The sequence below is a fragment of the Pleurodeles waltl genome, chromosome 4_2, assembly GCF_031143425.1.
Source record: "Pleurodeles waltl isolate 20211129_DDA chromosome 4_2, aPleWal1.hap1.20221129, whole genome shotgun sequence".
Taxonomy (NCBI): Eukaryota; Metazoa; Chordata; class Amphibia; order Caudata; family Salamandridae; genus Pleurodeles; species Pleurodeles waltl.
The window spans coordinates 838,929,642-838,955,392 of NC_090443.1; the positions used below are offsets into that span (position 1 = coordinate 838,929,642).

A 25,751-nucleotide genomic window follows, 5' to 3' on the forward strand; every position below is an offset into this window, starting at 1 on the left:
TCTCAGCTCCTATGTACCTAAAAAATGAAAACTGAAATTACTTGGGAAATGTAGAATCTGACTTGAGGATTCAATTTTTCTTAATAAAACCAAACATTGAAAAGTTAAACGCTGAGATGCAGCACCAACCTTCCCATTAAAATGTTTTGATTTGTGCATATTTTTTCAATACAAAATAATTAGAGCTTTAATAATTTGAGTATTTGTTTGGTGTGTACTTCTTTGTGTATTTTTTTGTCAATTACTGTTTTATTGTTTGAAATTTAAATCGTACAAATTGCTTGGGTGTGGATTCCTGTAGTGATTTAGTGGGGGTCCTCAGGAGTCAAAACGTTGGGAACCACTAGTCTATGCCATACACAGAGAAGCACCGGTGCTTTATAGATCAAACTGTGGCTGGAATACACATTTGGAAAATACCCTGGCTGTCTAAACCCTATCGCCCTCCAGGAGTTTACATCTCCCAGTGACCCGTGCTTTGATAGAAGTCTGTAACATGGTCCAACCCGATAAAAACTCTCTACATGCATGTGGCCCCTGACCCCCTTTAGAGGCAACCCTGACTTCCTGCCAGTGTTCCAGGGTCTTTCCTTTGCGCTCTGGCAAGCTGCTAACTGCATAAGGTTTGGAAATCTATTTGCGGTTGACTGAATTATGGATTTTGCATGACTTCAATCTAATTATGGCCTTCTATTCAATGCCCGCTGGCAATATATAGCCCTTCGACACTGCCTCTTAAAGACCCATATTCACCCCCAATAAACGTATACTCTCTCACATCTATAAATTCCTCAATACTCTATTGGTGCCCTGTAAGGCTCCAGTGCAAAAATGCTGGGAGCTGGAATGTGAACTCACCTTCACCACCAAAGAATGCGGAGACATTTGGCACAGGGCCCGCACCTCCTCATGTAGTGTGTCCGTTGCGGAAATGATGCTCCAGATTGTGCATTATTGGTATTGCACGCCAGCGAGGGTGGCTAGGAGGAAACAGGGCAGTGATGCGACTTGTAGGAGACACTGTGCGCCGGCTGGTACGCTCACACACCTTCTTTGGCACTGCCCCAAGACACAACCATTTTGGGCAGATGTCCTGGCTGACAATAATGAGATTTACGGCATAGACACTCCCAGATTCTAGGCTTTCCGAATCTCCTCACTTATCAATTAAAGTCGTCCCTTTATATGCAAACTATACACAATGTGCGTTTCACTGTATTATTTTGTATGTATTTTATTAATCAATTGTAGTGTATTCACTTAGATGAGAGCCGTTCATATGTTTAGTGGAACAATGATGAATGTATCCACCATGAAAGAAAATGCATGTATTTCATAAATTACATTTGATATACTCACGAGATTAACTATATTCGTTTAAGAGCCCGCACTGAATCTAATGTCGACCAGAACCAGGCCTGAGTGTCATATGTTACGTTTTCCTAATATGTTTTCCTATATGTTTTGCCAATGCCTTGTTTTCTCTTCTTTGCAGGTGACCTATTCAAGGGCCTCCTTAAGTTAGAATAGGGTATCGTGTAATGAATTAGATTAGTAGACTACTGAACTTTATTTAGAAGTTGGCCTCAGATATGACGACTGAGACGGTGGGAGATACCCTCCTTTACCTAGCAGATGGATTGATGTTACATCCAAGGTCACCTAGATGACTACATCTTTTTTGATAGTTGGGTAACTAAAGAATGTCACTGTTCCCAGAGATCGCTGTCTTCATATTGGTTCATTTGTTTGAGATTGATATTAAGGAGCCTTCTAAAATCGTCTTTCATGCTTTAATTGTGGCATCTTCAGAACAGCAAAGCAGACACTGTCTTGACTTCCCTGAAAGAAGACTCCACCATTCTGCTGATTTACTCTGCCCAGAGTGCTGAGCTTCATGCTTGAATACTCAAACTCTTTTCTATTAACCATAAAATCTGGTTCATCTGATGCGGACACCTTCCTCATAGAACGTCTCATTGACACTTTCAATACTTTTTTTTTTAGAACAGATAAGTTCCTTTCTGGAACCTGCTTGTTTCATATTTTGCCTTCTGTATGTGATCCTTCTTTGCATATTTTTCTTATTTATGTACAAATTCAGATTGCACAATCATTTACATATGTATGCTTTTAATTTATTTTTCTTTCCATGTTGCTAAGCAATTGAACCTGTAACTTGAATAAAGTTAGTAATAAAACCCTTAAGATATGGACACCATCCTCGTTGTCATTCTTGTGGAGCCACATTGGTCTTGCTGTACTTGAAATTCTTGGCCAATGTTAGCTCCTTTCTTACACTTCAAGTCAAACATTTCTTGCGCTTCAATCAAAGGTCCATACAACCAGTGGGGGAATTCCCTGTGAAGATTTTACTAAAAGCCTGAGGTTCAAGAAACTGTTCACCCCCACCACCAACAAAAGTGGTACCACAAACAAAATACTTTATGGAAACTTTAAGATATTTGTCTTCAATTACAATCATATTTGGGATGTGCATACCTGCAATATATGGGCCAAGGGCTGTCTGGCAGCCAAGGAAACCAACCAAACACAGACATTTCAGAAAACTAGATACCCTAGGGAGGCCAGTGATATGGCTTCTGTGGGTTTTGTTAAATTTCTAGAGTAGAATCCTTGACAAATTTCAAATCTGTGGCTGAAATCTCTGAGTGAAATCACGGAATTTCCTCAAATTTCTATTCTACCACCCAGAATTCCCACTCTTCTCCCAATAAAAACAGTACCCAACAGGTGTGGTTGAGCCTATTGCCCAGAACACAAAATACCCAAAAGCACACGAAGGAAGCATCCAGAATTTTGCTTTGAGTGTACTTTGATTCTTGGATTGTGGGCCAGGATTATACAGCTCCTTGGAAAAGCTACCAACTATGGTCATTTTTTTAAAAACTAAACATCCAGGAGAAACCTGTCATAGCTTGTGTAGATTCAAGTACGTTTTCATATCCAGAATACCCGGCAAACATGATTACTAAAAACACCAGATTTTCTTTCATCTTCCATGGAGAAGGACTGGACATGAAAAGCCCATGGATGCACAAGGGGAACACTCAGAATTTTATTTTTGTAATTATAACATCTTGATTTATGCTACAGTCAATGAAATATCATGTTTGATCAGCAAATCAATAACATATCAACTAACAATCATATGTTATGAAAGTCAATGTGACCAAATACAAAATTGTAAAGCAAAAATGACACCACAAAGGCACTCTTCAACTGTTTTCTTCCAAAAGTATGCGCCAAGGGAAACAAATTGAGATACCTTCCCATTCAACATGTCATGAGAAGGATCACGCACTACCTATACTGAGTATTATCAAAATTGTCAACCTGGGTGACCTATCACCTCTTATACAACCGAAAAAGCAGTCTATGTGGCTGTGCAGGCCATTTCAAACTTTGGAAAAGACATGACGAGTAAGAGAAAACAACCACACTTCTACCTCACGGCATCACTTAATAGATTTTCCACAGTTTTTCTGCTCATTCTCCCTGCAATAATTGGATTGTATAACCTTCACTTGTAACAAATAGTGACACATTAATGATTCCTAGTAAGCTGTACTTAGACCTAACAGTGCAAGAGATACCATAATGGAGAGTAGGCCAATAGGTGGTCTCACCAAGCTCAGGTGTCTTAAGACAATGTAGGGCTCACAATAAACTAACTACCTGAAGAGAATAAAAAATGGGGATGCTCAGGAGGGGAAGGGAGAGTGAAAGGACCCATAGTAATGAAATGGAAAGGGTATAATCAGTGTCACATGCTAGCCTGGTGGTTAACTTTCTACACTTGCCTTTCTAAGGCAAAGACTCCCACAGGAACTGAAGTTGTGGAGCATCCTCACCATGTGAATAATGTGCCCTAGGCAGGGCTAATCAACCTATTGTGGACTTTAGCATTCTATGTTAAGGACAGCGGACATTTCCCCATTCAATGTGTGCCCAACTTTTAGTCCAACCGAACTTGCACTCTGGGCACATACTACAAAATCCACCTAGTGCATGTCAGCAAGGAAATCACTCCATTTTGCCTGTTAAACCTGTATACCAATCGCTCAGACTCTGCTATGTAACACGACTTCCTCAAACATGTCTCCTAAGATAGGGAAATTTCTGCTTGTCAAAGAAAAAGCATGCATATTTATACTACAGCTTGGACAGTGGCAAACAATCTACCTTTGTGCTCTGTAATTTCAAAGTATTGTGAGGTATCATGCATAAGTGCTGCTCTCTTATTCAACAGGGAAGTGATTATTAAAGTGTGGGTCATACTTGACCAGACTGCATCCCACTAAAGATGGAGGTTAGGACACTCCCACAGTATGTCGACTATATTACTAAGTGGGGTTTGGCATCTCCAACACCTAGAATCATCTGCCAGGCCTAATCTATGTAGTCTCGCTGGTGTCCAATGCCACCTGTGCAAGATCTTGCAAAAGCTCAACTTTAGACCAGCGTCACAGAAGAAATTGTCTTGTTCTCTAACATTTCGTCCCATTCCTCAACTTGGTAAGTCAGGTCAATTATCTCCATCCACAATTTCTGAAAGTCTTGAGACAAGGGATGAGAGAAAGTGTGATTGGGCAGGGGCTGGTAAAGCTTGAGATAACTCCTTTATAAGGACCCCATGTGAACAAGTAATGTAAAATAGGGAAGTCCTGTATGTCTGACTGATAAAGGTCTAAGTCCTTCCTGACAAAATTGATTCTGCAATCTGGTAGTTCCAAAAGTGTATGTTGAGAAGTCCAAACTCTAGTTTCTGAGTCAGAAAATGTCTTAAGTCTAATCCTCTTGACAATCTAGCCTACAAAAGTCAGCCACATACTATGAATTCTGTCAATATTGTTCCTCAACCCCATGAGGATTTTTCCTTTGACCCAGAGTTTTGCCTGTGTGTGAATGTAACTGTTTGTGCGGAGTAACCTATGGACCCTATGACAGGTGTAGGCAGTGGCGTGCAGTATAGGATTCACCTTCTCAGTATGTTTGAGTCATAGTGACCATCAAACCTAGTCCGTTGTCGCGACCCCCAGAATGTAGTTTTAAATTTACATTGATTCTTGAGAAGTAGGTAGCTTTAGTATTTGGACCCGGTATCAGCCAGCTGCAATGGAACACTTTCAACCTGGAATTAACTGAAAAGTAGAGCCTCGGAGGAAACTAGAATGGTGTGCCATGAATTTATTCAGTATATTTTCTACTTTAAATACACTGCAAACTTCAAAAATATGCCTTACAAACATTTTCATTTTCTCTTTCCATAGGTAGTGGCTGCATTATTCGGCCTACGGTCAACCAGCACTCACAGAAACCAACTAACACTTCATAAAATTGCATCTAGCAGCCTATTGGAAACCCGGGTTGTGTACCTTGCATAAATCCCGTCACTTTTTCTTACACAGAATACCCTCCAAATGTCACAGTATTGATGAAACATTCTTGTGCGATGGAAAACTCTGGAACTTGCAATCAACAAAAAAGTCCTACCATTCAGCATTTCCATTGTTCCCATGACATTGTCACCCCACATGTGTATAGATTTTGTTTGGTAGAAGTGTAAAAATGCAAGACGATCAGATGTGAAGTAAGGATGGAAGTTCCAGAGTTTTCTATCACTTCAATTTGAGGAAATGCGGCCTTTTCACCCACACTGACATATCCGCTGCATTTTGGGAAAGCAAACGCTGCAGGATCCATGCAAAGTGCAATATCCTGGGTTTCTTTAGGTCACTAGTTGTCAGAGGTACCCAGGGTTGAAGGCTTCCCTAGTTGTAGGCTGACTCAAGTCCAAATATTGCAGTCATTGCACATGGAAATTGAGACCCAACTGGGATATTGTAGGCATACTGTTGATGTCTGCAGTGTGTTCAGAGTACGAAAATGTGTTTCAATTCATGGAAGCTTCTACACTCTGTATTCACCTGGGTTTCTAGATGTCATATAATGCCAGGAATGGTTGGTCTCCCTTAGTGTCGGCCAAACCCAGAGCCAAACACTGCAGCCGTTGTTTATGGAAACTAGGAGGGAATTGGGGATAGGTAGGAGACGTTTTAAGACTTGGTGGGCATGGTTAAAAGAATGACATGGTAAGGAGCCTAAAGGCTTTCAGTAGTGACAATGTCATTGTGTCATATGCACTTAACGTTCACAGAATGAAAATGTCTGCAGGGGAATCTTTTTCTCAGCACATCGAGGCAGGGAGCTGTGAATGGAAGCCATCTTGGGTGAGCACAAAAGTGTTTCCTTTTTATGGGTGCAAATATGTGACATCCATATCCGACAATCTCCTCAGGTAGTGCAGAGAACGTGAATGTCACATGTTCCAGAGTCTGAGGTGTCCAAGCACATCCCCACTCATTTAACTGAAATGTCCACGTAAGTAGTGAGATACTCTCCGCTAATGCCTATAGACCAGTAAAACACAAAATATGGCATGAAGTAATACGACTACCCTACTAGACTCATTTGACTTTAAAATTGCATGTTCTCTTGCTATCTGAAATATATATTGTGGATGATTTTAGAACTTACTGGGTTATAATTGTTCATTCTTCAGCAAGAAACTTTAACTTCATACCACTCCAAGTTTCATCTTCCTGTTGCAAGGATCGGGAAACATTAGACTGGTTTGTTCTCTAGGAAACTGATATTTGGTTCTGAAAACCCTTCTCAAGGAACCATAACCACACTACTTTCTAATCCTTTTGTTTTTTTCTTCATGTGCTTTTTTGTTCCATCGCCTAGTCAAACCACCTAAAAGCCTATAAAAATCAATTTCAAATATTATTGAACCTTCATAGAAATATTCTGCCAAATCACTAAAATTATTTATTAGATTATTGTTTATATATTTAGTTGGCGCACCTAGTCAAGACTTTTGATAATTTCATATCTAACATCACATTCATCAAAGAAAAAAGCATGAACATACCAATGCATCTGGCTTGCATGCCTGCAATTCCAACAGTGGGCATATGGCCGCAGGAGAATAGCAGGCATTTGACGTTATCAATCTAACAATAAATACCGAACCCCGGGCCAGATGTACTAAGAACTAGTTGCAAAACACTGGTTGCAAATTCAGACCAGTGTGGTAAATTGCGAGCCAATTTATATACGAATAGGTTGGTTCCAAATTACTGATACCTAGGAGTCACAATTTGACCTACCTCATAAATATTAATTAGTTAGGTTGTTAATTGAGACCCAGCAGGAATCACAGCCATCACAGGGATAGTGGCCTGCTGCGGTCAGTAGACCACTGTGTCTGTGGTCAGTTTAAAAAAATAAAAACAATTATCAAAACCTTTTTTTTTTTTAATGCAACCCATTTTCCTTAACGGAAAGCAGGATGCATAATAAAAAAATTAAAAAAAGAGAGCGAGGGGGACGCTTCTACCGGGGGCGTGGTCTGGCCGCGATCTATGACGGCCATCTAAGAGCCGAGCTCTGCACGACGGTGGGCCACGCGGCGGGGATGGCGGCGCTGCAGGCGCACCAGAGGACCCCCGAACGCATCGGGGACCGGCGTGGGGGGCAGTGAAGGCGAGCGAGCGACCGACACTCGCGGCGCAGGAGGAGCGCCCTCCCCGGAGACGCCGAGCGGAGCGAGAGGGGCAAGTTCGAGGCCCGCAGCAGGCCTCCAAGCCGCGGCCTCGAGTGCGGAGTCATCCTGATGCGGAGTGACGCGTCCCCCGCTGGAGCCCGAGGGAGGGTGATGCGCCCTCCGCTCCTACCTGCGCCTTGGTGGTGGCTCGTCTGCGGTCCCCGGAGCCGGCAATAGGCCAGGGGACCGCCTACCCTTCCCTCCCTCCCGGTCGGTCAGAGCCGAAGAGGGAGAACGGAGCTACCGGCGCCGCGGGCCAGAACAGGAGGTGGCCCGGTGTTGGTGGCACGGCTCCCACTGCCTCCTCAACCCTCCCCCCCTTCGCCGGGGGTGACGAGAACGGTGACAGGAGACCCCACCACCAGCAGAGCACAGCGGATGGCTGCCCCCACCTCCCAGCCTTGCCTGCTACAGAGGAGGCCCTCTCAGGAACGGCAGAAGCTCTGGGGAGGACAGAGGAGTGGGGGCCGAGTCGGGAAGAGGAAAAGGCAAAGAACAAAGAAGCAAACACCACCTAATAAAAAGAGAGGCAAACACAGGAGGGGGAAGGAGAAAGAAATGAAAAAAAATTTTAAAAAAAGAAGAGAAAAAAAAGGAAAGAAAACAGATATTAGAAATATAAATATACAAACAAAAGGAGAAACATTACATTAACAGAGACAGCGAAAAGTCAGTCACTATTGACTCCAACTAAGCTAGAACTAACGAGGTATGGAGAGCAAAGAGGGCCAAGAGTAGCAGCGGACCTCGGCTCCAAAGCAACCCCTCTCTCCACGGACACCCAAGCTAATACAGGGGAGAGCAGTTAGAAACCTCACCCCCACGCGGTCCGGACACAGCCCATTGGGACGCTGCCCGTCATAGAGCCAGCACTAGGATCCTTCCCCCCGTATGCACCAATAACAGCCTACTGCAGGAGGTCGCCTGGAGAGGTACTCGCTTGACACCAATTACTCTGAGTCCTCCTCGCCCCCCCCTCCGTCACCCTCTTTTCTGCTGCCCGCGCGCCCACGCTGATTGCCCTCACTGTAACACGGGCGGGCATCCCCCCGACTCCCACCTGCACAGAGAAACCCACAATGCCTGGAGGCAAGACGGCGGGTAAAGCATCGGGTAAGCCTGCCCGCCAACTACTCTTCTCCGAAGCCCTGCACCAACAGAAACACTCTTCCACTGCGGACTCTTCACCCCCCGCACGCCATCATGTCAGAAGACGCTCAAGGAGTGTCCATGGATCGCATACTGCAGGAGATATCGGCAGTAGGTTGCAAACTGGAAGGTATGGACAATGCCATGACGGCATTAACAACGGAGACGAGATCCATGCGCCTGGAGATAGCGGGCTTCCAGTCACAAATCTCCGGACTGGACCATCGAGTAGCGGCTGTGGAAAGTCAAGTGGTCTTACAGACTGACAGAGATCAGGAACTCTTGCAACTCCGCAGCAAGTTAACCGACCTTGAGGACAGAAGACGCAGAAACAACTTCAGTTTCCTTGGATTTCCGGAAGGCATTGAGGGTACAGACATTCTCTCTTACTTCCGAGACACGCTCCCCAAACTATCCGACATAACATTCAACCCCCCTCTGGAATTTCAAAGAGCGCACAGACTTGGTCTCAAGAGACAAAACGGAAGAGACCACCCTCGCCCAATCATAGCCTGCTTTCTACGGCACGGACAGGTCCGCCAACTACTACAGGTGTCCCGAAGGCAAGGCCCACTCCGGCTGGGCTCCCTCGAAATCCGCCTTTCAGCGGACTTCTCCAAAGAAACAGCAGACCGAAGAAGAGCCTTTCTCTCTCTTCATCCTCGCCTTCACCATTTGGATGTTAAATTCGGCCTCTTCGAGCCAGCCAGGATGTGGATAACTAAGAACGGAGAGTCACGAACCTTCTATGACCCAGAGGACCTGAAAACATTCCTAGAGGGGCTGCATGATCCGACACAACCCATGGAATCAGCAACCCAACCCCCCCCAAGACACACAGACCCAAACCAGGGGAACAGGCCAACCGGAAATCGCTCTGGATACCGACGGAAGAACCACTACAGACCCTCAAACCAGGGGCAGAGACTTGGAGAGACTAACGAAAAGCTTCGATGACAGGGGACAAGTACTACAGGCGGTGGCGATGCACACACAGCTGTCAGACAGAGACAAGTCCCGATCCCCTCTGAAACCCTAGGTGCCCGCCACCTGAAACCAACACGGATACGGTTTCCCTACAAGCCCTCGATATCAAGAACTACAGCCTGTCATAGAAACGTTGCAGGAAATACAGGAACTTTATGGCGAAGAAGATCTTACACAGAGAAGTGATGAGTACTCTTTTTTCACATATACTCTCAAGACATTGTACCGCTGAGAACCACCCCCCCCCCCAGTAGGCTTTGACCGCCTCAGACTGCTTAGACTGTTCGGATTGTGTGATAGTTTTTGATGGCTCCCGTTTGCTCTTGTTCTTCACTACCCCCCCTTTTTTTTTTCTCCCCCTCATGTCCGGTAACACTTATCACACCCCATATCATTTCCTCCACCTAGAATCAAGGTCCAATATACTCTCCGGGAAGCGTGGGAATTGACGCAACACTCCTGCACATCACTGGCTTGCCCTAACTGGGGTGGGACTAAATGGCTCTGAACTGGGTTTGGGCTCTAGGTCCGGCCTGCTAATAGGCGCAGTAGTGGTCTAACGATGGGAGCTGGTGCAAAGCAGAACAGACTACAGATGCTAAGTCCTGGGTATATACATGCCGCAACCCTTCAGAACAATCAAGGGGAAGTGACCCTAGTAACAGCAGCACCTACCCCTGTCCCTTCCCCTCGCTTCCCCCACCCCTCCCCCTCCTCGGGATGCAGCCAAAACGCGGCCTCCCCCCCGCCCTCGAGCCACAAATATACCCCCCCCCCGGACATGACTGGAGACACCTACACAAGTGTCTGGGGTGCCTCGTAGGCGCCGCCCCCACCCCGTCGTAGGGCCCCCTGGCCGGGCGTCGATGCTCATTCGGCCTAGGTTTTAGACCCGCCGGTCAAAATTCGTGTAATTCGGGACTCGTATCCCATTCTTCCTTCTCTACCTTCTACTCTATTTCCTCTTTTCTCCACTGATCCACTGTCTCCTTTTAATTCTATTTTCAACTCTCCTTCGTATTCTACGTACCTGTCGTATTCCCTCTCCTCTCCCCGGCGTCCTCTTCAGTTTATAGAGTCTATTCCACCCTCCCCGAGCTCATACCCACAGGTGGGCTGACACAGGAAGCAAGAATGCCCAACCCGATGGGAGCATCAGTAGTACCTCTCCGCGTTATCTCATGGAATGTAAACGGTCTCACCCACATCATCAAACGGAAAAAAGTCCTATCCTACCCGAACTCTAAACAGATAGACATTGCCTTATTACAAGAGACACATCTAGACAGTCTTGAATCTGATAGATTTCAACGTGACTGGGTGGGTACCGTCCTGTTTAGCTGCAACCCACCCTCACCCGGTACGGAGAATGTCCAAAGAAAGAGCAGGGTGGCGATCCTCTTATGTAAAACCCTCCCTTTCACGGTCGTCAGATCGTGGACTGACCCTGAGGGCCGATACGCATTCGCCAAACTGAAAATCGGGGACTCAACATTGTGTGTGGGATCAGTCTATGCACCAACAGGTCCCAAACGTATTTTTTTCCTCCAGCTCAACCGACTTCTGACCGAGATAGGGGCATCCCGTTACGTTATAGGAGGAGACTATAACCTAGCTAGGGACGCAACATTGGACAGGACGGGACCCCTGGACACGAGCAATAATGCAGACAGAGCCATACAGACTGACATACTCGCGGACAATGGTTTAGTTGATCACTGGAGGCTGACTCACCCGGAGGACAGAGAATTTACTTTTCTCTCGCCTGTGCATGGTACCCAATCACGGATTGATTATTTCCTCCTATCCCACAACCTTGTGGCCCACACCCTGGAGGACGATATACTGGAGGGAGGCCTTTCAGACCACTCCCCAGTCTTAGTAGCCATCCGCTTAGGCCTGGTATCTCCGGGCCGAAAACCCTGGAGATTAGCGATTCATCGCTATCGATCCCCCCCAAGGTAAGCTGCAGCTACAGGATCATGCGACCACTTTCACCCAAGACAACTAAGGCACTGTTGATTCAAGCCAAACCATGTGGGCCGCAGCCAAAGCTTCGATACGGAGACAACTCATGCGGGACGCGGCGATAGCGAATAAAGACAGAAAAGAGCAACAGGTGGCATTGGAACTCGATATACGCCGACTAACCAGACAATATACAACACACCCCTCCCTCCTAGGCCGCCGAAACCTAGAGCGAGCCCAAATGGCCCTTAATGAGCTGTACACCACTCAGTCCGAATTCGCGTTACAGAGACTCCAAGGGAGACACTATGAACAGGGTGAGAAGGCGGGACGACTGCTGGCAGCCCAACTCAGTCAAAGAACAGCCGCTTTAGCCATCCCAGCCATTCGATCCCCCTCCGGGGGCATACTGACTCACCCACAGGCAATTGGAAATGAATTTGCCCTGTTCTATAGACACCTCTACACGCCGGAAACAACGACCAACCTGGCGCAAGCTGCCACCTTCTTAGAGAAGCTTGACCTCCCCTCCCTAACAGACGAGGGCCGTAGCCTATTAGAAGGGGAAATAAGCAGACAGGAGATAGATAAAGTCATCTCTGACCTCCCGCATCACAATTCACCTGGGGAGGACGGATACCCGGCAGAATTTTATAAGTGGGTAGGGACAGAGGCGATCAATATTTTATGCGAAGCCCTCAACGAAGCTTGCGAAACACAGGCGCTAGGGGCCATATCCAATAATGCTACAATAGTTGTCATACCGAAGCCTGGGAGAGACCCTTTATTATGTGGCAGCTACCAGCCCATCTCTCTACTAAACGGGGACATTAAAATTCTAGCAAGCGTCCTGGCAAACAGACTACGAAAAGTAATCCCGTCCTTAATACACTACACGCAGGTGGGGTTTGTGCCGGGCCGCACATCTAGGAACCACCTACGTACTCTATGCCATACCTTGTGGGCAGCCAGGGACTCCCCGGAGTCGGCACTGGCCTTGTCCTTAGACGCCGAAAAGGCGTTTGATCGCATAGAATGGCCCTACCTATTCGCGGCCCTGGAGAGATTCGGTCTGGGCAGTAAATTTATCTCTATGGTACGACTGCTCTACGATCAGCCCGCGGCCAGAGTCAACTGCGGGGGCTTCCTCTCGGATCCTTTCCCTATCCGGAGGGGTACACGGCAGGGGTGCCCCCTCTCGCCCCTCCTGTTCCTGCTGGCAATGGAGCCCCTGGCGGCAGCCATTCGGTCCTCTCCCCCTCCATAACCGGCCTACCACTACCCGAAGGCACCTCCAAGATATACCTATACACTGACGACATTCTTTTAACACTCACGGACTTAGAAAGATCCATACCAGCCTTATTAGAGGTAATCGAGCACTTCGCAGCCCTCTCGGGATACCGCATCAACTGGGACAAAAGCGAGGCACTTCCGCTATCGCGAGTAACCACAAAAGCAGCACTCCTAGGCTACCCATTTCGGTGGACGCCAAAACGTCTTAAATACCTGGGAGTGCTTGTCAACCCTGGACTGGCGGCACACATGGTGGCGGACAACATTGACCCTCTCATTACGCAGGCGACACTGGACTTTGCGAAATGGACCCAGTTAGGCCTCTCTATGTGGGGCCGATTACAAGCGGTTAGAATGGTGACGGTACCCCGCTTCACCTATATCCTGGTTCTCCTTCCCTTACAAGTGCCCCTCTCCACACTACGCGGCATCGATGCACTAATTAGATCATTCATATGGGGCACAATGCGACCACGGCTATCACCAGCTAAACTTTTGGCCCGTCGCACAAACGGGGGAATGGGACTCCCATCAGTGGAACACTACTCTCTAGTCCTCCAAATGTCCCAGCTATCCAATACACTATCGAATATACCAGACCCTCCCTTGTGGATAGCAGTGGAAAGACGACTCCTAGCTGCGAATGAAGGACTCGGAGGACCCTACCGAGCAGACTTCCCAGCCACTAACTCAGTGAACCCTATCCTGGCGGCGACCAGGGCATCCTGGCGAAGGGCACACCGAATGTTTGGGGTCCACCCCCTCATACATGGCCTACGCATAGGTGGCGAGGTACTCAATTGGCCACAGTGGAAGCAGGCAGGCATCCTCACCCTCTCACAGGTCCTAGAAAATGATGTGCTTAAACCCTTCCCCAAGTTACGGGAGGAGTTCGACCTACACCCGAATCAGGAATGGAGATATATGCAACTCAAGCACTGCCTTTCCCGGGGGAATACATCTTCCCTACGGGGGTCCCTGCCTTCACCTATAGTGGCTTACCTGCAGCAATGGGGGCAATACAAGGGAGTAATGTCGGGTCTCTATGATCTAATTATTCGACGACTCTACTCCCAGCCGCTCTTGGACAAATTGCGCCTACGGTGGCAAACCCGGCTGCAACAGGATCTAGATCCAGACGAGTGGGAAGCTATCCTAGAGGCATTAGATAGAGGTACCCGGGAGGCACGCTTGAAATTCTGCCTCTTCAAAATTTTACATGACTGGTACTGGTCTCCAGCGAAACTACATAGGACCGGACTCCTGCCTAACGCGAACTGCTGGCGATGCCCAGAGACATCTTGTGACCTGATGCATATCCTGGTAAACTGTACAACAGTACGACCACTCTGGGATGCTGTGAGCTCCACTCTGGCTGAAGTAATGTCACTTCCGTCACCACTCACTCCTGCCCTTATACTTCTGCAAGATACGACCTCTCTACCAGATCTCACTAGACCACACAAGAGACTGTTGCACACAGCACTAGCTACTGCAAAAATTTGCATAATCAGACACTGGCGGTCAGAGACCCCTCCAACTCCGGAGGAATGGATAATAGCCATGACCCGCACTGCCACACACGAACGAATCATTTATAACCTACAAGATCAAGCTCAAATATTCACGCAGGTATGGGCTCCCTTCCTTACAAGGGGGCAATAGTGCCCTATCCGGAACCACCACTATTCCCTCTTCCCTCCCCTCTCCTTCCCCTCCCTCACATCCATCCTTTCCCTCTTTCCCCTTCGCTTCCCTACCCTCGCTCTCGTATCTCCCTCTCCCTCTGCATTCTCTCCCCCTCTTTCCCCTTGTTTCCCCTTCTCCTCTCTCTCCTTTTTTCTTTTCCTTTCTTTTCTTTCCCCCTTCTTTTCTTCCCTTTCCTTTCTTCCCCTTCTTTTCCCTACTGTTCCTCTTTTTCTTTTTACTTTCTATCTTTCTCCCCCTCGTCCCTTACTCCCACGTCTCCTTCTACAAACCCACTAGAGCCTATATATCACCCTCCAGCAACACTCCAAACAGACCTCCGTGGCAGACCCTTACCCCCACGTCGTTCGACAGACATCTGGTCCCAGCTGAAACTGGCCATAGAGTTGACAAGAGCCACAAACCCCACTATCCGCGATGCAACATCCCCCCCCTTTTTTTTTGGTAATTGAAACCCTAAGACACACTACTACTGCGACGCCACGTTCTTCCCAAGGCGAAACCCCCCCTGTTCCCTCGTTTGAGCAGGTACAACCTACCCTCTACCCTTATATTTTCATTTTCTTTAAACCCCCCCCCATCGCCTAATATATGTTGGAAGAGAACACTACCTCAGGTTTTCAAAGTACGAATGACACTCTGTTTGTGCCTTATGCGTTTTCCAATTTCTTTAATTTTCTAATATCTCTGATGTGCAATTATTTCTAAATGTCGGGACCTTGATCCCAGCTGGCTTTGTACCACATTGTGTTATTATCAATAAAAAGAAGACTTAAAAAAAAAAAAAAAGAGCAAGTTTTAAGACTAGTCAGTGGGCTTACAGACCAATGACTATTCTTAAAAAAATGTTTTTGTGCACATTCACAAAGGGGAAAGTATCCATTGGGGACGCCACTGCGTTTGTGAATGTCGTATTATCTCCTTTGAGAAGATGGTAAAAGATTAATGTTTAGCAACCAGAATTCAGTGACACAACATTGATACAATCCCATCAAATTTGGTATTTGGAAGCGACGACCTACCTCTTCCACATACTGAATCCGTCTTGCATCTCAAAAACAAACTGTGGTTCGGTAACTTGTTACTGAATCGCGATTTGTGGTTTGCCCACAATACAATTTGTTTTTACCATCACAAACAGCCTGATTTTGTGAATTGGGCAGCTTGCGACTGCAAAATGCTTCATACATCTGGCCCTTAATCACTGCCAACATAATGGCAAGTGAATATAAGTGCATTTTTCTGTGATATGAAGCTCCTGTACTGTATTGATCTCTGTAGTATCAGGAAACAGACAGCTAAGGCTGCCTGCAGCCAGATGTTAAACAGATATCGCTCCCAGCTAACCATTATTCTTAGAGTTGTAGAACGGTAGCATCGCATCTACCCTGTCAGTCAACATTGCAGGTGACACAGCAAGAGTATTTTCTGTTATTTTAAGAAAACTGCATTAAATTACATTCAGTTCAGTTCAAACAAACTTTTTTCAGCAGACTGCCATCAAGTGCATAAAAACATCACTGCGCAATTGTTAAAAATCCAAAGTATAAATAGCAATAAATATAATACACGTAGAACATGTAAAATCATAGACAAGTACTAGGCAATAAACTAAATATTGTTTTAAAATATGGTACACAAAAATAAAAAGCTAAAAATAAGCACAAGTAGATACATGATTAATAAATCACTATTATCTCAAGGCACATGTTGGAGTGTTTTTTTTTTGCCTTATCCTCCACATGGCCAGCAATAAAGAAGAGACTGTGTCAGTTTTTAAAATTCACAGAGCGTTTCTATAATCCATGACCCCTACATTACAGCAGAGTGGTATGATCCATTTTTTCTGATACTCTGGCATGCAGGGCAGAAAAGAATAACATGCTCAACTCGTTCTTTTGAGTTAGTACAAGATGGGCACTGCCTGCCACTTGGCCATGGTTCTCGGCCCCAACTTGTTGTAAAGAAAGAGAGCAGCAGGGTCCCATACTTAAATTGCAGGTTGAGCTTCCTGGCAGGTGTAGGTTCTGTTTCATCCAGGAACCTCTCATCCTCATAACTGTCCTTCAACATTAGGTAAGTCGACGTCAGAGGCCCCAAACTAGACTGGCCTTGCATTAAGCACAATTTGTGTTGCCAGTAGGCTCTCTTAATTGATTTATTAGTGATCGCACCAGGCCTCTCCAGGAACATTCCACATGATCTCCAGCCCAATCTTAGTGAGAATAGTTTTTACATGCCTAAGCATGTTGCATGAGCCTGGGATGAGTATCACCTCAGCTAAACCTGACTGGTAAGTGAAGAGACCTGGCGTGGACTAAACAGCCTTCTCCAATACAGGGTGGGCCTTACACTACCTGCATGTGTTGCTTTTTAAACCCAAATCTACCCTTAGGGGGAGCAGCGGTGTGCTGATGGGAAGGCCAGACAATTGATGCATTCAAGCAGCTTTCGACTTCGATCACGGATGATACATTCCTGTGGCCCCATAGCTCTAAGCAGTACAGAGCTATTACAAGGGCCTGGCTGTTATAAATTTGGAATGCCAGCGATATTAGGTGATATTTACTATTCCAATGGATGTTTGCTCTAGTTTGAGTCTGAACTTTGCAATATAGGTTTGCCAGTAAAGATGCTCAGTTAGGGTGACTCCCAAGTATTCGAAGACCCTCTCAACATAGGATAGGGGTGGGTAGAACGGCATGAGTTACATAAACCATACAATTGGTTTTCCCAATATTATTGTCTAGGCCCCTTTACTTGCAAAAGTGGTCAAATCGATCAAGGATTTTTTGCAACATGGTTGGTGTTTCTGAGGGTACCAGTGAGTCATCTGAAAAAATCAGGGCAGGGACCCTAATGTTTGCAAGATGTGGAGTGTCAGATTCACACTGATCCACAAAGGTAACCAGATCATTAATCAATAGCGTAAATAAGATAGTTGCAAGTATGCAATCCTGTCTTATACTTCTATTAACTGGGAATGGATTGGTCATTTCCCCAATGGCCCACATCTTACTTGCATGCAATTATTGTTGTGGACACTCTTGATCATATCCAGAAGGTATCATGAGACCCCTATGTCAGCCACACTCGGCCAAAGAGAGGGCGGGATATAAGGTCAAACACGGACCTTAGGTCTACAAAGACCACACAGAGGTGACCCCCACTCTCACAATAAGACAGTCTTCCAGTACAGCAGCTGAAACACCTGGTCAATTGTGCTGGTGCATTCACTAAAACCAGCTTTAGTGGAGTCAATATCTTTTTAGCGGTCTGCTCAAAATTACCCTCATAAGAAGCTTCTGGGAATTGTTGATTCGGCTTATAGGCCTATAATTAGAGGGGAGGTCATGCGAGCCCTTCTTAAAGATGGGAATGATCTCTGCCCCAGCCCAAGTCGGTGGGATGGGGGTCTCCTTCATTATGGCAGTGAAAATTTGAGTACAATAGGGGCTCCAGATATTAATTTCATCGAGGACAAGATCCCCGGTACCTTGTCAAGCCCTGGAGCTTTATGTGGAACAATTTTACACATGGCTTGTCTGATTTCCTCGGGGCTGAAGCCTACATCTTCCAGTTGATCACTTTGAAATGCAAATGGGTCCGTCACAGTTGAGTCCCAGTGGAACTGCCAGAGCGTAAGTTACTTAATGCTTGCACAGGGTCTTCACTCTGTTCAGCAGTCGAGTACAAGTCTGAGAAATGGGGGACCCACTCAGAAATTGTGATGTGGTTTTCGACAGGACAAAGCCCTTCGAGACTGACTGTAAAGGCAATGTTCCAAAAGGAATGATGGTCGCCTCTTTTTGTCGCAGCCAGCAAGCCCTCCAATTTCCTGTATTCCAACTCCTGTTTGCTTCCTGGAGGGTGTTTTTATATGCCCTGCTGGTTGCTTGAATCAACAATCTATCTTGTTGTTTGATGGCTCCAATCTGAGCCGTTCTTTCTCTGCTACACTGACTGTTATACCAGGTGGGGGAACCACGTCTCCTGACTGAACAACTGATTTCCACATAAAAGAGCTGTCTTAATTTTATCAGCAGATTGTGGAGAAGGCTCATGTTTGTCAAAACCTCCCCCTTCTCCAATGGCAGTTCTAGTAATGGTAACAACCCCCCAACCAACACCATCAGCAACTAACTTGTATAATTCTTCAACTGATTCCATGGATTGGGACAATGCACTCCATTTAACCCTGTGTCTATTAGTGGTAATGGTTAGCATTCTAACCATGATTTACTGGGGCAATGGGGACTAATGCATGAAATCGAGGGCTAACGCATTATGACTGCTGTCTTGGCGGGGTATCACAGCCATGTTAATTAGTTTGGGCCAAAGACGAACATCGAGCAAGATGTATTCTATAAGACGTGCTCTGTGGAAGATTAAACGTGTGGTTGCCCTCTCTATCAGAGTTTGACCTGCCGTTGCAGGCTCCTAAGCCCTGATTCAACGTGAGTGTGTTAAGTTGACCAGCCAGTGGGGACCTGTTTTAATTTTCACAGGGGAGATCACTAGCTCCGGAATGGACTGGATATCTTCCCAAGTTGTATAAGGCTCAACACTGGTGGTGTCAAGTGTTTGAAATTCACAATTTAGGTCACCCCACACACTTTTTATAACCTCATCTGGGAGTGCTGTTAGGTGTGAGGACAACAGCACAATTACCACTAGCTCTGTTTTGTTGCCTGCAGGTATGCAATATATATTATAGATGTTAAAAATTGCATTGTGCAGAAGAACCAAGTTAACACCCAGCAAGTCAGGTGAGCCTAACTTAATTTTCTTGATCTTACAGAATGCAGTGGTTTTAATCCAAATTGTGACACCCCCGATGGTCTATCTCTTCCAGATGTAACATCTTCCTGGCAATATGTGGTTGATACTACACAATGCAAAGGTCTAAGCGACTAAGTTTCTTGAAATAGACACATATTGTAAGTATCAATAAATGTGCACCACTCTGGACAGGTCAACTTGGACGAAAAGCCCTGCTGCATTCCATGAGATCGATTTGAAGGTGGTAACAGAAGGGTCTTTATCTGGGCACACACCCATGAGAGCAATATCACAGTGAGAATCAGTACCAACAGCCTTATCAAGTCAATCTATATCTGCCAGAACTTCAAAGCGGTTAAAGGTCAAGATCCCTGAGGAGTCAACAGTGCTTGTAGCATTGATGTTGCAAAAGCCTGGTGCTGATAACATGGGAGGTCCTGACTGCACCCAAGTACCTGCAAGGCGCGGGGCCTGGTTTGTAAAAATAACTTAAAGGTAGTAATAAAATATTACTCTTGCCTTTTTGGTGACTCAAGTGCCCGAAGAGTATACTCTGCACTAGTAGGGGTGATCTAAAGTTAACAATGAGTCTCCTTTCCGATCCACTGGACCTGCGCCGATCCAACCCATACTTTTTGTCAGCAATCTCTTATCAAGCATAGAGTATGGAAAGTCTCTATACCGTCCCACACAGTTCAAGATCTTGTTGAATAGTTCTTCCTGTGTTTCCTTTTGGTCCATTCGCAGGGGAGGTACTCCGGATACAATTGCCACGTAAGGACAAGAGGCGGACAGATTTATCAAAGGATGGGGTGCTGTTTGAGCACAACCTTGAAGACCCGATCTTCCTGATTCCTGGGCAATGTGGGGAAGATGTGCCTCAGTCTGAGACTGACTTTTGTACTGTGTAGGAAGGCAGAGACTAGTTTGCTTGGAATTCAAAATATTGGAGTCTGAGGGACGAGAATCCAAGGTGGCTCTCTGAATTAAAATGCCATCAGAACAAGAGAGGCACTTGAGAGTGTTATTTTGTAGTTCTCTTAGGCCAACCCCCTGGCAGGTGTTTACAGTGGTAGTTAAACTAGGGCCTTGCGTGGATGGTGACAGTGTCTGTTTGATATCTACTAACATATGCTCAATAGCACCCAGTCGGCGAGGACAGGAGACACTCCACTAACTGAGAATCCTTTACTTCAGCAATGCAGCCACCTATCAGACTCCTTGCCCATGCGGAGCTGAATGGGAAATCTTCCTCTGTATCCTCTGTCAATGGCGAACTTGGCTAGGCTGAGGCTGGGGCAGGGAACAGTGGAGAAGGGTCTGTCTGAACAGCTATTTCTACTGCTCTGGTTCTTATCACCCGATTTGGGTGCTTAACCACGGCAGAAGGTTGAGGGCTGGTTAGTAAGCATGCCACCACAGCAGGGTGTGCGAGGCCGGGGTTTGGCTCGGGTGAAGTTGTAAGTGACCTGGTGTATTTAGTGAAGCAGCAGGTAAAGAAGAGGGAGAACAAGATTTACTTTTGGGCCGCGGTGCGTTAACAGAGCTGAGGGAGTCTCCTTTCTGTTACATTAATCTTGGTGCTGATGACACTCATGGCTCGTAGAATCACTCTGTCAATTGAGGTGGTTGTAACTTGAGGCTTAGAAATGTCAGTGCCTCCTCCTTTGTTTTCCCATTTTCAACTGTTTTTCTTACAAATCAAACGGGTATAAGGTACTTTGTATGAAGGGGGGTTGAGGTAACAGGAGAGCACGCCCCTCAAAAGAGAGGCCCATGGGAGATGGCCCCGCCCAGCCTCTTCTGGGCTCTGACGGGCATGGATGAACCCGCACTTGGCCCGAGCTTTGCCCAGCCGCGTCCTGTGCAGCAGGGAAGCTGCTAGTGGGTAGCTTGGAGCTAAAGTCTCCTCCAATGGCACCACACTCGGGGTTCAAGACCCCCACAAAAGTCCGCCAGCGGATCCCACACAGTTGGGAAGCGAGCAGCGCTAAAATCGCTTGTTAAAAGAAACCTCGCTCTCTTCCAGTCACTAGGTGTTTTGCGCCTCCAGGGGCATGGGACCTAGTACCTGAAGTCTCCCACAATGGCATCCCACTCGGGGCTCAAGACCCTCCCGAAAGTCCTCCAGCGCGGCCGTTCAAACTCAACCAGTCTCTAAAGCGTGGTACTCTATCATCTGCTCAATTCTGCTTACCAAGAGACAGAGTCCAGTTTAAAGGCTGACCTTTCATAGGCTAATGTCACACCTCAGAATCTTTTAGTAATATAGTTCGGACAATACAATTTGCTGCACTGAAGCCGCTAAAGAGCATTTGAATAACTAATCAAACCAGTGAAGTACTACAATGAAGTATTTTGTGAGTTGTATCCACAAAGTGAATTGCTCACTTAAATTCAAATTAAATATTTTGCCTTAAGTTGATCTAAAAGAGTTAAAACTCAACTTATGTGCATAGATGGACTAGGTGGAGGAAACCCTAAATAAGCACAATATTATGGGTCTGACTTTTTAATTACCCGTGCATAGTGCTGAATGGATCCCAATTTCTAGATATCAAACTTTAAAACAAAACATTGAATGATAATGGATTTTAAGAGAACTTAGTGAACTCTGGCATTGCAAACCTGAAGCTGGAGTTTGCTTTTTGTGTTTATTGATAATCAGAATTTCCCACAGAATGAGTTTGCAAAAATATAAAGAAAATGCAATTCTTTACGGATAGTTTCTAACGTTAGAAAATAAATTAATGCATTCTTTCTATGGCATTCCATTGAGAATGGTGAGGTGACGAAAGGAGGATGTAAATAATGTTAAAGTGCTTGGGGGTAACTAATCCTAATAATGCCGGCGAATATACGGAGGTAGGTTTAACCTAGTACAATGATTCCTTTCAAAAAGAAAGTTGGTGTGCACGCTGTACCATACAGTTGGACGCCATTGTATATGAAAAATAACATGAGAACAACAATTACTTACAACAAACTTACCTCTTTCAACTTCGACTGGATCCACTGGCCTAGGACTGCCAGGCTATCGAGAGGACAGATCGCCCAAATCATCATCAGCGAAATGAGAAACAGGAAATCCAGGACATGAGATACACTGCCCATTTCCGCCTGGAAGAAAACGCACATTTATTTAACATCTGAGCAGTTGGTACTTTAGTAGGTTAACAATCTATTGACCCCCCCTTTCACGCGATATTCAGAAATCGTTTGCGGGCGGATTTTGTAGAGGCAGGAAATAAACTAAACAGACAATGAATGCACACGCAGTCAAGAGCAGATACCTTCAGTGGACCCATATTAATGTCGTGCAATTCGGCGCATTGCTTAAATTCTAATTAAATATAACCAGCTGTTCAAAAATGGCCTGTTGCTCAAGTGAAAGGGGAATGATAGATGGAGTAGGTAAAGTGATTGAAAAATAAGAAAACTCATATTAAAAAAACGGACATTATTTCCCTACATCAACTTATTTTTATGATCAAAACATGGTGGCAAGTTGGTTATCCAGCTATTCCGATTCCGAGACAACGATAAACCAACCAATATTTTCAACGGTATTTAAGAAATGTTTTATAACAAAAAAAAAAAAGCCACAGCGAGGGCGGGCAGAAGTGGAAAGGGGAGGACGAGGAAAGAGAAGGCAGAGGAAAGAAGAAAAAGAGGAAGAAAGAGGAGGAAGGGAAAAGAGGGAGACGAGGAAAGAGGGCAAGAGGGAGACGAGGAAAGAGGGAGAAGAAGGGGAAACGGAAGAAGAGGAAAGGAGGGGAAGGGGCAGAAGAACAAAGAGGGAGAAAAAGAGAAAGAGGAAGTAGAGTAAAGGCAAAAAGTGGGGAAGATGGAGGAGCGGAATGGGGAAGAAAGAGGGGAAGATGCAGAAGAGGAATAGGGAAGAAAGAGGAGAAGGGGAAGAAGAGGAAAAAGGGAGAACAAGTGGAAAAAGGGAGATGAGGACAGAGAAGAAGAGGGAGACTAGAACCACTGGCCTAGGACTGCCAAGCAATCAAGAGGAGAGATCTCCCAAATCATCATCAGCGAAATGAAATCCAGGAATTGAGACACACTGCCCATTTCTGCCTGGAAAAAAATGCACTTTTTTTTATTTTTTTTAAATCATCTGAGCCGCTGGTACTTAGGTGGGTTAACAATCTACTGGCGCCCTATAACGTAATATGGAAGACGAAAAGGAGCAAGGTAAAGAGGGAGAAGAGTATAATGGGGAAGGAAAGAGAAGGAGGGGAAGAGGGAGCAGGGGAAAAGGAGAAGGGGAAAGAAAGAGACGGAGGGGAAGAGGAACAAGAAGAGAGAGGGAGATGAGGAAGAAAGGGACGATGAGAAAGGGTAAAAGAGAACATGAAATAGAAAGGAAGAGGAAGAAGAGGAAAATGGGAAAAGGGGATGACAGGAAAGATGAAGAAATGGTGTGAGGAAGAAGAGGAAAAATGAAAACAGGGGAAGAGGAAAAACAGGATAGATGGAGAAAGACGGGTTGGAGAGGAGGAAAGAGGGGAAAGAAGGGAAAGTGGAGAATATGAGAAAGAGCAGAAATAGAAACAATCATTTGCAATGCAACGGTTCTCGCATTTGCTCAAGTTAAAGCTATTAGTGTTGTAAACTCCTAACCGGATGTTTCTTGCCACACAAATTAAAAGAAAAAAACAAAGCGCGATCGCGCTATGTAAACCCCAGCGCGATTGCGCTACTTGGAAAATAAAAGGATAAAGTAGTCCGGAAACCATGCTGAAAACATGGAGCCTCGTATGTTTTCAGTAGTTTACCGGTGCTGAGTAGGTGGGTTAAACACCGGAAAAGGCATGACGTATACAAGCCTTTCACAAATGAAAGCAAGCAGATTTTTAAAGGCAAGCCCATGAACCAATGAAAGTGACTGAGGTGACATGGGTGTGGTTAGAAGCCCAAAAAGAGATTACTGCAGGGGACGGATTGCTTTGCGCTCGCCCCTAAAAAGGGTGTTAGACTTGCCATCCTTGGTATGGTCTCTGCTAACTTTTTGCCTCTGTTTCCCAGGTTGTTGATGTGTGCTGGACTCTGTTTTTTCTGTTTTTGTTACTCTGGGAACTTTACCACAGCTAATGTGCAAGTGCTACTATGTAAAATGTATGTGTAACTGACTTTCCATGATTGGCCTATTTTATTTACTAGTAAGTCCCTAGTACAGTGCACTAGAGGTGTGCCACCCACACAAGTAGCCCTGTAAACATGGCTCAGACCTGCCACTGCAGTGTCTGTGTGTGCAGTTTAAACTACAAATTCGAATTGGTAAATGTACCCACTTGCCAGGCCCAAACCTTACCCTTTTATACATGTAAGGCACCCCTAAGGTAGGCCCTGTGTAGCCCCATGGGCAGGGTGCAGAGTATGTTAAAGGTGGGACATGTACTTATGTGTTTTACATGTCCTAACAATGAAATACTGACAAATCCTTTTTTCACTGTTGCAAGGCCTATCTCTCTCATAGGTCAATACTGGAGCTGCCTTTAAATATTATTAAAGCACAGATTCCCTTTGGAAGCAGATAGACATGTGGAGTTTGGGGTCTCTGATCTCACAATTTAAAAAGACATCTTTTAGAGAAGTTGGCTTTTAGAATGTGAGTTTGAAAATGCCACTTTTAGAAAGTAGGCATTTTCTTGCTGAAACGATTCTGTGACGGTGCCTGTTTGTGGATTCCCTGTCTGGGTCTGTTTGGCAGTTGGGCTGTTTGCACCTTTCTCTAGAAAGTAACACAAAGGGAGCTGGGGTGTAGTCTGCAAATTCTGATGAGCCATCTGTGTTAGGAGGAGGGGAGGAGTGGTCACTTACACCTGAAAGGGCTGTCTTTCCCTCACACAATGCCGTCTCCATTCCCCTTGTGTGTGTCTGGGGCCTGGCCTGGGCCAGGCAGGATCTTGAAAACAACAGAGACTTCTCTTTGAAGTAGGCCTACTTCAAAGGCAGAAAGGGGTATAAGAAGAGTACCCCAAACCCCTGAAAATCAGCTCACTTCTGGAATCAAGAGTAACCTCTGCCAAGGAGAAGAGCTGAGGAGAAGTGCTGCCCCTGCCTGTGACTGTGCTGTGTTGGGCTATCCTGCAGTTGCTGCTTCTACCTGTGAAAGGGGACAAAGACTGGACTTTGATGTGCATTCCCGCTTGAGAAGAATCTCCAAGAGCTTGAACTGAGCCTGCCTCCTGTTGTTGAAGTCTCAGGGCCATCA

General features: G+C 45.8%; 1 protein-coding gene across 2 annotated transcripts in view; it reads right to left on the reverse strand.

The window, feature by feature from the left end:
- OMA1 (OMA1 zinc metallopeptidase) overlaps positions 1-25,751 on the reverse strand; it is a 435,938-nt gene that overhangs the window by 184,214 nt on the left and 225,973 nt on the right. For both annotated transcript variants that reach the window (XM_069232569.1, XM_069232568.1), the window contains exon 6: positions 22,517-22,645. In XM_069232569.1, the coding sequence (XP_069088670.1) occupies positions 22,517-22,645 (129 nt within the window). The remainder of the gene's footprint in view (positions 1-22,516; positions 22,646-25,751) is intronic.